Source organism: Silene latifolia, chromosome 10 (assembly GCF_048544455.1).
Source record: "Silene latifolia isolate original U9 population chromosome 10, ASM4854445v1, whole genome shotgun sequence".
NCBI classification, from domain to species: domain Eukaryota; kingdom Viridiplantae; phylum Streptophyta; class Magnoliopsida; order Caryophyllales; family Caryophyllaceae; genus Silene; species Silene latifolia.
Genome location: NC_133535.1, coordinates 1930969 through 1944388, shown reverse-complemented (window position 1 = coordinate 1944388; position 13420 = coordinate 1930969). Strand labels below are relative to the sequence as shown.

Below are 13420 nucleotides of genomic sequence, written 5' to 3'. Positions count from 1 at the left end.
TTCCTAGTGATCTAAAGGCTTTTTACAATTCCAATGACATTCTCAAAAATATGTTTGAAATGCAGTTACTCTGTGGTTGTTGTAGACTGTAGTTCTATGGACTTCCTATTTTCAATGGAAGATGGTCAATTAATTAACGAGTAACAATTTTTCCGATCGTTTTCTTAGTTCTTGCGCTAATATCTTAAACAACTTATATTGTAAATTGAAAGTTATCTAAAACCATTAGATAACAGCGGCATGACGGTTGTACTCTTGTTAATACCATCAAGAGTGTCTTATATGAGAATCTATGATTTAGTTAAATGTAGATATTAGCGACGCCATGAAACAAACAATGTACTCTTGAAATTAACTGTTTTCAATGATAAAGATCTTCTAAAATATACTTCTACACAAGCTGGGTCATTTTCTTTCTAGCATATTTTACTAGTGGTGGTTGGTTAAGAGTTAAGACAGTGTGATCTTTCAAATCTAAATAGCAATTTATTTGAATTCGGTAACCATGGTTAAGAGTTAAGACAGTATGATCTTTCAAATCTAAATAGCAATTTATTTGAGCCCCCTAGCTTTCAAATAACATTTTTTTTCTTATCCGAATAACACAGTTGATTTATCTAGGAGCTTGATGTATAACCTTAGAGTCACATCAATGCCCCTCATCATCCACACGTTGCATACCTATTCTTGATCTGTGGATTTGTGGTTGCGGAGGCATGAAGCCTTACGCTAACATGCAACTGGGCGTGAAAGTTGGCTATGACCATGTCTAACAAGTGCACTCTGTACTGTATTTTTCCTATCTCATTTTTGTGAATTTGATGATCTCGTTTCCACTTTCCACCCGGACATACTAGTCTACGTTAGGTGGCGTTTTTCCTTATTTAGAATTGTAACATGTGTAGTTTCCATTTCCAACGCGGCCAAATTTATTTACAATTGTAACGTGTAGTTTTCATTTCCATCGGGGCCAAAAACTCTTTATCTTGGCCTTGATATATGATGGAATAAAGTATGCTTCTAACATTCAAGTACGGAGTACTAAAGAGTCCGATGCATTCTGATGCAATTTTCATTATAAGCCACCTGAAAAGAACCTTTTTGTGTTTTTAACTGTATCTCTAACTCATGGGTAAGGTTGAACTCATTGGTATCCTTTGTTCCTGTCACAGGCAGGAGCCATTGAGGCATTTGGGTAATGGCAGTGTTGTTGTAGAGTGTTTGTATGTGTTGAACCGACTGTGACTTTATGCAGCTCTAACCGAACATGTGTTTTGTCTGACCTTCATTGCGATCTCTGTTGATGGAAATTTATATGTTGCATATATGCCGCGTTGCACCTTTTTCTCGAAAGTTGTAATCTCATTATTAAATCATCGTTCAGTGATTTAATTGTTTTCTTATTGTCAGGAGTTACATGAGACAGCTAGTAACAGGATACCTGCCCAGTGTGATTTTGGTGTTGTTTTTCTACACTGTCCCGCCAGTGATGATGCTTTTTTCAACTATTGAGGGGTCAATTTCTCGAAGTGAGAGGAAAAGAGGTGCCTGCTGTAAAGTGTTGTTTTTCACCATCTGGAATGTGTTCTTTGTGAACATTGCATCTGGGACTGTGCTCAACAAGCTGGATGTTTTTTCGCAACCAAAAAACATACCATTACAGTTAGCATCTGGAGCAGTGCCGGCTGCGGTAGGGTTGTGTATTTTCTTTAACTCTTTTCTATCAAATATTTAGCTCATAATATATCGCCTTCACTCCTAGCATGTTACTCTTTTCTTGCATTCACAATCGAGAGATGTTTTGAAGATGAAACAGAGCAAAGGTTTAATATTAAAGTAAACAAAAATATAAAATACATATTCCACAGTGCTACAACATGTTGCACTTGTTCTTCAATAGGTGCATTTTCCTTTTGTTTTTAAAGTGAGAGTCGATAGATTGCATCTCTTTCAATTTCAACACGTACAACAAAAGGGTGCTTATATCTGACTCCTTATAACGATATATGTGAGGGAGCCCTTTGGGCATGTAGTTCAGTTGGATCTATTATCAAATTATCTATTCTTCAAGTGGGGGGTCGGTTTAACAGTTGAAGATTGTAGGTTTAATTACATAACCTTCAACTCCAGAGTTCAGATGATTTATTGTTTAGGGTAATTGTCAGTAAGTATGGTATAGGAGGTGGTGTAATAATATTACAAAAGAAGCGAAACATTACAAAGCTTGTCTACCTTGTCTTTGAACACCCTCATGCAATTGGGTGATTTCATGGTGATTTATCCACATCCATACCTTCAATATTGTGGCTGTACATGAATCTTTCCATTCGTAGTATTCTGAAATGAACTTACATCCGGATAAATGACCTGCAAATGTATTCAATCTGTGTTTTTCTCATGTTCTTTGTATTTGCGTCACCTTGTGTTACAGGAGTCTTGAATCCTGATTATTTCTATGGCTGCATATGTGCAGGTCAAGTTCTTTATGGCTTACGTGCTGACCTCAGGGTGGACAAGTTTAGCATGTGAGCTCGTGCAACTATTCCCCCTTCTATGCAACATTATATACAAGTTCATCCTCAGAAAGGACTATGGTCCATATGACGGGGGCCTCACTTTCCCTTATCATACAGAAATTCCAAGAGTTCTCTTATTTGGACTTCTGGGTTTCAATTTTGCTGTATTGGCGCCTTTGATTCTGCCCTTGCTTCTTGTATATTACTGTCTTGCTTATCTTGTGTATCGCAACCAGGTGCGTTTTCTCTATTCCGATTTGTCTCTACTGATTTCTATCTTTTGTGAGGCCTACCAACCCAACTCAACAACACACACAAGTTTGACAATCGTCATAGTCTCTTGTTGAATTTGGATTGCTGTATTTTTCCATCTTTTGATGGGAAACAATCTCACCATAACCTATGTTACTCCGACTCGGTTTGAAGGGTCGGACACGGGTGCGTACCCAAGTGTCAGAAACGGCTATTTTATGAAAAATTTACTAGTTTTTGGTCTAAAATGAAGTGTCTGAAGTGTCATACCAATGTCCAAGGGCCGAGTGTCGGACACGGGTACTTAAGCTCATATGAAGTGTCGAAGTAACATAAGACCATAATTTCAAAGATAACCTCAACTACCTTCTCTATTCTGGCACTGAATTTTGTCTTCTCTATTCTGGCACTGAATTTTGTGTTTGCAAATCATTTTGCAGATGCTCAATGTTTATATCACAGAGTATGATAGCGGGGGAAAGTATTGGCCTATTGTTCACACTTCAACAATATTCTCTTTGGTTCTAGCTCAAATTATGGCTATTGGCCTTTTCGCATTGAAAGAATCGACAGCCTGCGTGGGTTTCACTATTCCTTTGATGATTTTGACCCTTCTATTCAATGAATACTGCAGGCGAAGATTTCTGCCTGTATTTGGCGATATTGCATCTGAGGTAATATTCAAACAATTATAGCTCTAATAGTGTAATCTACCAGGGTAAAAATAAAAATGCGCTTGCTAAGTGAGTGGACATCAGCCTGTTCTTAGGTTATACTCCCTCTATCCCGGTCATTTGTTGTCCTTTATCATATTGGGGTGTCTTAGTCAATTGTTGTCCTTTCTAATATAAGAATGAACTTGATGAACAATTTGATCATTCACACTCAATTTGTTACACTTGTCATTTAGTAATTGGCCCCTTTCTCTTTTCTTGGTCTTTGTGCCAAAACCAAAGGACAACAATTGACCGGGACGGAGGGAGTACTCCGTATAAGGTTTCATCAAAAGATGATGGTATAGCATTAAAACTTGATATTTTTGGCTCAATAACTCCATTTCAAAATACCATTGGTTTACCGCTATGACAAATATATGCATTCACAAACGATGCATGTTTTTGTGTAAAAAGAGGCGACAAGAGAGAACCTGGTCAGTTATTATACATGAAAAATCAAATCAGATCAAATCTCAAACCTCCAAAATTCAAAATAAAATTGAGGAACTAATTTTGATCAAATCTGGTAAACATTCTTAAACCTATGGTTGCATCAGTCGCAACTTATTATACAACATTCTAATGCAGTGATTTTTGAATCCCTTATTACATCCACTAATTTTGATTAGAATGAATAATTTCATGTGTTGTTGATTGCAGGTTCTTATAGATTTGGATCAGCATGATGAACAAAGCAGTCGGATGGAGGAGCTACATCAACAAGTCCAATCTGCTTATTGCCAGCTTGATTGGCTTACTTTAGGACCCACGAGAGCGAAAGTACCTTACCTTTCTGATGATGAAGATTGTTGGAGAAGATACACACAAGAACTCAAACCAGGTTCATTTTTTCTTCCCACTTACGAATCGAAGAAGTTACTAAAAAGCAACACCAAAAGTACAACAAATACCAAAGAAGTATGGAAAAAAGCAAAACGAATAACGAACTAGACAAATCTACAAGAAAACCGAAACAAAACTACACTCTAACGAGACAAATCTATGAAGACAGTGGTGGAGCGGGACGGTCGCCCCCGCTGACGTTTGAAAATTTTGAAATTTTTAGATAAAGTTTTCAAATTTTTTCGAGGTCCCCTTATAATATTACTCTTTCGCTAAGTTACTCCGACACTTCACTTAGCTGCCGTGTCACGTATCCGACACCTACTTGTCTGATTACCGACACGACACTTCGACACTTCATTTTAGACCAAAAAATTGAAAATTTCTCAAAATATTATCACAACCGTGTCACGATCCCGTGTCGGAGAGTCGGGATAAACATGCTGGTTTTTAGCTCCGCCAAAATATATATGAAGAGTTTATTATTGTAACAAACATGCTGGTTTTTGTCGACGTGTTTATTGTTGCAGGAGGTGAATTTAGTCAAGAACTTCGAGCATTGGGATACAGTCAAGAACTTACAGCAAGTGAATATAGTCAAGAACTTAGAGCAACTGAGTATAGTCCAGCGATTAGAGTTGATCAGGCCATCCAAGTAGATAACCCGCTTCCTGCAAACCACAGTACAGATGAAGGAAAAAAGTCTTAGTACACGGTTGATTTGTCTATATTTTGTCGCAAAATGTACAGTCGACAATTTGAACACTACGCTACCCGTACAAAATGTATGGAAGGCCGTATATTCCACAAATCTTGTACCGTTTCTTAGTAGACGGCTTATCTGAAAGAGATACCATTAGAGAACATTTCTCCAACTCTTTGTACCTGTTGCGCTTGATTTCCGTCTTTAGTTTTATGACGTGGAACTCAGCGGAAGGAGACTGAACTTTTATCGCGCACTTTGTACCTTCGATACCAGGAATTCTGAATCAGGTTTCAAACGATTCGATAAACTCCAGGAACATCCAGTACAAAAAAATACCTATACATATTCTGTCAGTTGTTCGGCCCGTTTCAATATATAACCTAATAAAAACTTGGCCCTAATTCAATAAATCAAGGTTTTTAACAAATATGGTCATTGTTGCGATTTAAGCAGTATTTGTAGAAGTCAAGGTCTTGTATAAGACGGTTTTATAATGTATGTTTTGTTGTTTTGTAAAACTGACACCAATTTACTAAAATAGTTGCACAAAAGTTATTGATAACTATTATGGCAAGGGTAAATATGTAAATATATAAATAGTTGTACACCAATTTACTAAAATAGTCTGAAATAAGATGGATTAAATGTAGTCATTTTATGATAAAATATTACCATTTTCTGATAAAATGTTACCATCATTTACAGAGTAAAAATTAACAACTTCAATTGTACTAACATTTTGTCATTATATGGTTACATTCTATTAAGAAAATGGTGACATTTGGTCTGTCTTATTTCAGATCGTCTGAAGCAAGACTTATTGTTAGTGTAAAATCTTATTTGAGTTTACAAAAAAGAGTCGTTGTCAAAAACTACCTAATATTTATCCCATTTTATAAATACCACCTAAAATTTTAAATTTTTTTGTTGAGCACTACCAAATTGAAATTTCCGATCAAATTAGACAAAATTTTAACTCGAAAATATTATTTTTTGCAATGTATAAAGTACACTATTTACTTTACTTAACCATCGTCAACTATTATGATTAGCTACTAACTCATCTACTTCAAATATTTACTAAAATTTTGATTAGTTTGGCTGATATTGTGGCTAATTTGGACAAAATTATAACTAATTCGATTGGCATTTTAACTTATTTGTCGGAATTTTAGTTAAGTTGGCAAAAACTTAAACATTTAGGTTTCAATGTGATCATTGTAGAATTACCTTGTACTGTCCATGATATTATAAAGTTTATGAAGATTATTGCATGTTGTAAAATGATCTTATTTGATAATTTGCGAGATTAAATTAAATTAGGTAGCTAATAATAAATATTATGGAGACAACAACTTGTGCATCATTGAACAAATCAATACAATTAGACCTTGGTGAGTATGCATGAAAACAAAAACCAACAATGATTAAATAATTAAACTTGTCAAAAAAAAATTTAAAAAAATTAAATCCAACATTTAAATAAATTATTATTCTGACTGTAGCCAGGAATTGATAAATGTAGAAATAAAAAGAGATGCTACTCCTAGAAAGACAAACACAAAAATCCCTTATTACATTCTGGTATGATTAATTCTCCTTAATTTTATACACATTTTCTTAACTTTATAGCTCACACTCCCATTTATTTTACATTATTTAATATAGTAATTATTGTGTGTGACCGTTGTATAGATCGACAGATAATAAATAATTGTTTTATGATAAATAATGATCATTTTATGTTAATAAGCGACTGCTATTAAAAGTGGTTTTTTCATAAAAATTTAACGTGTGAACTTTTTCATATAAATGGCGATGATCACACCATACAACGGTTTTATGATATAATTTTTATTTTTAATAATAAAAAATAATGACTATTTTGAGGGATATGCTTATCATTTAGCTAATATCAGTTTCCTACATGCTTTCATTCTTCAATTCCTCTCACTTTCCCATCTTTCTTACTCTACATGTTTTTTTTAAAACAAAGAGTACTCAAGACAACAAGTTAAGTTAAATAAAACATCATATACATACTCACAATTATTCTTAGGAAAACACCAAAATTATTACAAGCTTAACTGGTAAGGTTCTGAGACGAGTTTTCAAAATAAAGATCGCACAAAAAGGAAAATGGGAAGAGCTCCTTGTTGTGATAAAGCTAATGTGAAGAAAGGTCCTTGGTCTCCTGAAGAGGATGCCAAGCTCAAATCTTATATTGAGAAGCATGGCATGGGGGGAAATTGGATCGCCTTGCCTCAAAAAATCGGTATTATAACTTACTTATTATTATTATTATTATTATTATTATTATTATTATTATTATTATTATTGTTAGGGTTGGCTAAAATCGGTATTATAACTTACTTATTATTATTATTATTATTATTATTATTATTATTATTATTATTATTATTATTATTATTATTATTATTAGGGTTGGCTAAAATCGGTATTATAACTTACTTATTATTATTATTGTTAGGGTTGGCTAGTAAGGACAGTCACCCCTAAAAATCTCTTTTTTCGATTAAATTCCTTTTAAACCAAAATTGTCATAATATTTTGTGTTTTTGACATTTTAAAATTTCAAATTTGTCGATAAGGTAAAAACTTGTTAAGGGGTTGATCTAGCACGATAAATTTAAGATTTAAGGTTTAAAAAAGGCTGAATTTTGAAATACCAAAAATCTTATATTATTACATATATATAATAATTTTTTCCAAGGCAAATAAAAACATGGTAATAAAGGGTATTTAGTTGGATTTTCGACGTATTAATATATGTTATTTCTGTAATTATTTGTTCATAAATTAGTGTTTTTTTATTTAATTTTGATCAAATTATATATGTGATTTAATATTAGGGCTTAAGAGATGTGGAAAAAGCTGTCGGCTAAGATGGTTAAACTATCTACGGCCTAACATTAAACATGGAGGATTTTCTGAAGAAGAAGACAAGATTATCTTAAGCCTCTATGTGAGTATTGGGAGCAGGTATGACTTAAGGTTTAATACAATCAATAATCGCAGAGCTGACATCATCAGTCGTAACTTTGTTCAAGTGTGAAATTAAACACCCTACGTTTTAAATGCAGCAATTAGATCCCTTAACTTTAACCATGATGAAATATTCTATGGTTACACATATAAGACAATCATATTTGTAATCCTATTTTTTTTTAAAAAAAAAAAAAAAATCATTTCAACATCAAAAATTAATTAACGTCTATATATAAGGGTAAAAACTAAGTGAATGTGTTTATAAGTTCATAATATATAGCCAAATATATGTACGAGAATAAAACATTAAACCGCGTATAGTTTGATTAAAAACAATTATTTCAAGTTATCTTCTTAAGATTAATGTTACAGTATCTTATTATCGATATTAATATATTATGAGTGTATATTAGTTAATGTTTATATCACTTGCATAGCAAAATAAAAAATTTATAAAATAATAGTCGGATTAGATTATATAAATGAAATGAAAAAACATAATCTTTTGGATGGACAGGTGGTCTATAATTGCAGCACAATTACCAGGAAGAACAGATAACGATATAAAAAATTATTGGAACACGAGGTTGAAGAAGAAGCTCTTCGCGAAGCAACGAAAAGATCAACAAAATGCCCGGAGAGGAAGCAATAATAACCTAATGATAAAGCAAGAGTTGGGTGATTATAACATTTTGCATCAAAATCCATCAACCTCTAATAATACTACAATTTTCAACAATAATAATAATCAAATTCCATATTATTCCCAAATTTCAATGCCAAGCACAACATCATTTCCTAATTTTCCAAACCAATGTGAGCCTTTTCAATGTCTAGATAATGATCATACATCCATTAGAAAAATGTTGATAAAAGTAGGGCAAAATAATTATAATACAATCAATGATAATAATCCTTCATATAATTTTGATAATTCTTACCACATTATGTCTCAAATTAATAACCTTCAAAATACAACTACTAGTACTAATATTACTACTACTACTCCGTTGCTACTGCTACTGTTACTACAAGCGAAATGCAAAACCCTAGCCATGATCTTGAGAATGTAGGTGTTGAGATGGGATTATTGGGAGACCAAAACACTACATTTCCGGTTGAGCTCGAAGAGTTGATGAGTAGCAACCCACAAAGGGTAGATGGACTTGATTTCTTGTATGGTGATTATGGCAACAATTTGGTTAATAATAATGGTGATGGTGAAAGCTCAACATCAAGGTGGGGTGAAATGAGTTCTTTGGCTTCTTTTACTAGTAATTTAAATTGTAGTAATCATGTGTTACTTCAAGGAATTGAAGAAGTAACTCAATTTGATGAGGATTTGGAATTCTCCTCAAAACTATAGTATTTATTGGTGTGATTTTGTGTAGGTAAACATGTTTATTTGTGTATGTGTATAAGATTTTGGGTTTTGAGGATGATCTTTTGGAAACTTCTTAATGAGAATTGTTGTTATATACGTATTTTGCAACTTGTCATAGGATTATTCTCCTTAGAGGTAATAATGAGATGAGACAGTTTAAAAATAGCTCGATCTATGCTCGGCTCAAGTTTGAATTCAGCTCGGGAGATTAGATAGTCAAGCCGAGCTAACATTCGGCTCGGCTCGGCTCAAAAAGCTAGCGAACGGCTTAAACTTATACTTTTAGATAATTTCTCCAACTTCTCCATTTTCTTAATTTTTTTTTTTTGGCAACGATAAAGAAAGGTTCTACATAGTGCTTTGCCGACTCTCGGAGCCAGACTTTATTATTACATTATCTGAAACATAAGTTAAACTAAAAATGGGGTTAGCAAAAAGAAATAAAAGGCTTCTTGAGAGGACGATCTGAGTTTGCCAAATAAGCAAATTCTTCTTTCCTCTTCTTTGTCAGTTGGACTTCAGAGGAGTACCTGCAACAAGACACACTTACGCCTCGAGGACTTAGAGATTTTCTTAACTTTGAAAATAAGTTTATGGCTTAGGTGTAATGGGAGACTCCATCTACCTATATGAAGTAATATTTAACCCGTTTTACACTTAAGACGAATATAATTATAATCGATTTAAGGAAGACCAATTACTCTTCGTAAGTATGATCTATGGATGACGATAATTGCACTTAATCATGCACACGTCCATAGTAACTAGCAAGGTGTAAACATGTATTCCTCTCTATCCCCGGTCATTTGTTGTCCTATTTCATTTTTGGGCGTCTCAGTTAATTGTTATCCTTTCTATTTTAGGATTGCATTTGATAAGCAATTTGATCATTCACACTCAATTTAGTCCACTTATCATTTTATAATTGACCCCCTCTTCTTTTCTTGATCTTTGTGCCAAAACCAAAAGACAATAATTGACCAAAACGAAATGAGGGAGTATTTACAATAGGGAAGTGAGGAAATGAGGGAACGTAGTAGTGTAAGATGTCTACTAGTTGGTGAATGTATTAGAATCCTATGAAGAATTAAGATGACATTTGGTTTAACTTTTAGGTGAAAATTTGTGTCTCCTATTTCTTAGCTTGAAAACGACCGTTAAGTTTATGTCAACTCCTAAGTCTGTAATCAGACAAAATTAAAGTAAAAACGACCCATAACATACCTCGATGGCTGGATGCATGTACTTAGAATTTAGGGACATCTGATAAAATTGAAACGATATAGAGAATAATTTACTAGTAAATTTTGTAAAACATAGTCTTATATTACTCTCGAAATAAGTCTTGTAAAATCGTTATATTTTTTTTCATAAATGAACCCAAATAGAGGAGAAAGAGAAGAAGTTGGGGAATTCATGTGAATTAGAAAATGTTGTTTCCCTATTCGTTTTGTGAATGTGGCGATTATTATCCGTCAACTTCCTCCATTATGGAGGTCTTAGAATTGGGGTAACCAAACAAGTTAATTGAATTTAGGGACATCTGATAAAATTGAAACGATATAGAGAATAATTTACTATTAAATCTTGTAAAACATAGTCTTATATTGCTCTCGAAATAAGTCTTGTAAAATCGTTATATAAGTTTAAGTAAAAATGATATTGCAAGTAATTAACAAGTTCAAAAAAGTGGTCAAGACCGAGACATCGGTCCAAGAACGGACGAACCGGACCAAACCGGACGGTCGAAGACCGAAAATATAAATTTAGTGGACCAAGACCGACCTAAAATTTTCGGTCTTGGTGGACCAAACTATTTGGTCGGTCGGTCTTGGTCCTTCAAATATAGTTTTCCACGATAATTACATTTTTTCAGAATAAAATCCATTTAAAAACCCGGGAAAAACCGGATACTAATTTATAATGACAATCATGTTAATTTGGTCTGGGCCAACTATTTTAACATACGTGGATCCGCTGGATGCTCAGCCCATACCAAACCCTATATATGTTTTGGTCCAATATTGGGTCTGGCCAAGGTTTATGGGCTTCATTTGAGGCAACACGCCAACACCTAAAAAACAAACGGTCGTGTTAAATATGTCGACACTTTTACTAATTATTATCGTCGACTATTAACACATCTTTCCAATTTTGCCTCCCATTAACTTCCCCTTGTCGCTCTCCCTAATCTTTCTAAAACAAAAAAAAAATGGTTTTTTGGAAAAAATCGTAATTTAATTTACGAACTTTTCGATTAAAACGGTTTTAAACATACGGTAACAACGATCAAGTTAGTAACGGTTTTAAAAATAATTTCGGCCAAATTTGTTTTTTTATTTCAAAAAAAAAAATTCCGGACGAAAATATTTTTCGTCTGAACGAAAATGTTTTCGTCCGAAAAAAAAAATTTCCCAGACGAAAATTTTTCCGTCTGGAAGAAAATGTTTTTCATCCGGAATTTTTTTTTTTTTTTGAAATAAAAAATTCATTTTATAACTTAGATTAATTTTTGCCGCAGTAATCGATAATTACTAATCCGTTCTAACAATAACGATTCTATTCTAAACCATGTAACCTTACAAACTTTAAAAAAATTAAACTAGTTTAGATTACTTGTCGTCGATTCCTTCAATTTGGTGGCGGAATTGAAGCGGTGGTGACGTAAATGTCGTATTTGAAGAAAATATGTTAAAATATGCAAGGTTTACAGTGATTGGTAGATTAAGAAAGTCATTAAAAAATATCGACGATAATTAGTAAAATGTCGACGATGTTTAGCAGGTTGGGGGTAGGGTCGGTTGAACTAATGGACCTGACTGAGGTGGCTACCGGGTTGGGTCGAGTCTATATCGGGTTCGAGTTATTTCGGGTTAACCTATCCTTTCGAGCCGAGCCGGTTTCGAGTCGGTTGTTATTTTGGATCAAATGATGCATCGGGTTTCGGTCAGGTGGGGTTTGGGCCGGATTATTACCGAGTCGAGTTACTTTATCGCATTATTCAATCCCCTATTTACTAAATGAATAGGTGATCTCTATCATTTTCCCGCCAAAATGCATATTCTCAGAAAAGGAAACTAATGATAATTATATTCATTCACTAAATAAGAAAACTAACAATTACAATTTAATTCATCTATATATTTTCGTTAAAATTAATTTTTTCATCAAATTATATTATTTTCACTAAACTCTATGCTATAATATTTTAGTCAAAATAAAATAAAATTGATATAAAACTATAAAGTGCTAAATCTTTTACTGATGTTATTATTAGATGATGAGTTAACTCATATTCCGTATAAAACCAAATATAGAAATCGTTGTTATTACTTTCGTGACAAAAAAAAATTGAAACTCATTAGCTTTATGCTATAAAATTATTTTCATTAAAATACAATTTAACTCATTACTCAATTCTCTTAACTAATTTTCAGTTATAGCTTTTATTTATCAAAGCAAAATACAATGATGAGAAATGTAAATAACTATAAGGTACCAATATTATATAAGTAATTTTATAAAAAAAATATTTAACTTTAAGTACCGTGCATATAACGCACGGAGTCTAAACTAGTTAAATAATACTTGTATAATTGATCCCTCTCTTTTCTTTTTTAAATTTTTCTATTGATCTTTATTTCCTCATAATTGATTGCGGTTTTTTTTAATGCTACATTTGAATAATTTAAAAAGGATTTGATTGTTGTATATGTAAACAATTTACAGTCCAAAAGATGTTACGCTTAATCCTAAATATAAGAACAGGGAAATATGGGAGTTAATTTCTGAGAAATTTAATAGGCTAGATTTCATCACATTCGCAAGTTCATGGCCCTGGTTTCAAGTCAGAGTTTGTTCCGATAATCAAGCTATTTCATTCACGTCTTATTACTGAGAACTGATTGGCTGAGGTGAAGGGGCAAGATGATTGAGATCACGCGTATCGGGTTTCTGAAGTTATGCGTCAATGAGGTATGCACAACACAACAAT

General features: G+C 33.1%; 3 protein-coding genes across 3 annotated transcripts in view; 2 read left to right on the top strand and 1 right to left on the bottom strand.

Annotated features, from left to right (window-relative positions):
* LOC141606955 (uncharacterized) overlaps positions 1–1191 on the bottom strand; it is a 4763-nt gene extending 3572 nt beyond the window's left edge. Inside the window, exon 1 of the mRNA XM_074426336.1 lies at positions 1087–1191. Coding sequence (XP_074282437.1) covers positions 1087–1191 — 105 coding nt within the window. The remainder of the gene's footprint in view (positions 1–1086) is intronic.
* A 190-nt stretch (positions 1192–1381) lies between these two features.
* LOC141604662 (CSC1-like protein RXW8) lies at positions 1382–5202 on the top strand. The gene is made up of 5 exons (XM_074423106.1): positions 1382–1690; positions 2474–2752; positions 3209–3442; positions 4145–4325; positions 4858–5202. Exons 1-5 carry the CDS (start codon positions 1418–1420, stop codon positions 5034–5036), a joined length of 1146 nt encoding a protein of 381 aa, XP_074279207.1. The 5' UTR covers positions 1382–1417; the 3' UTR covers positions 5037–5202.
* Positions 5203–7172: 1970 nt separating this feature from the next.
* LOC141606954 (uncharacterized) lies at positions 7173–9408 on the top strand. The gene is made up of 4 exons (XM_074426335.1): positions 7173–7308; positions 7907–8036; positions 8560–9008; positions 9044–9408. Exons 1-4 carry the CDS (start codon positions 7173–7175, stop codon positions 9406–9408), a joined length of 1080 nt encoding a protein of 359 aa, XP_074282436.1.
* The last annotated feature ends 4012 nt before the right edge of the window (positions 9409–13420 follow it).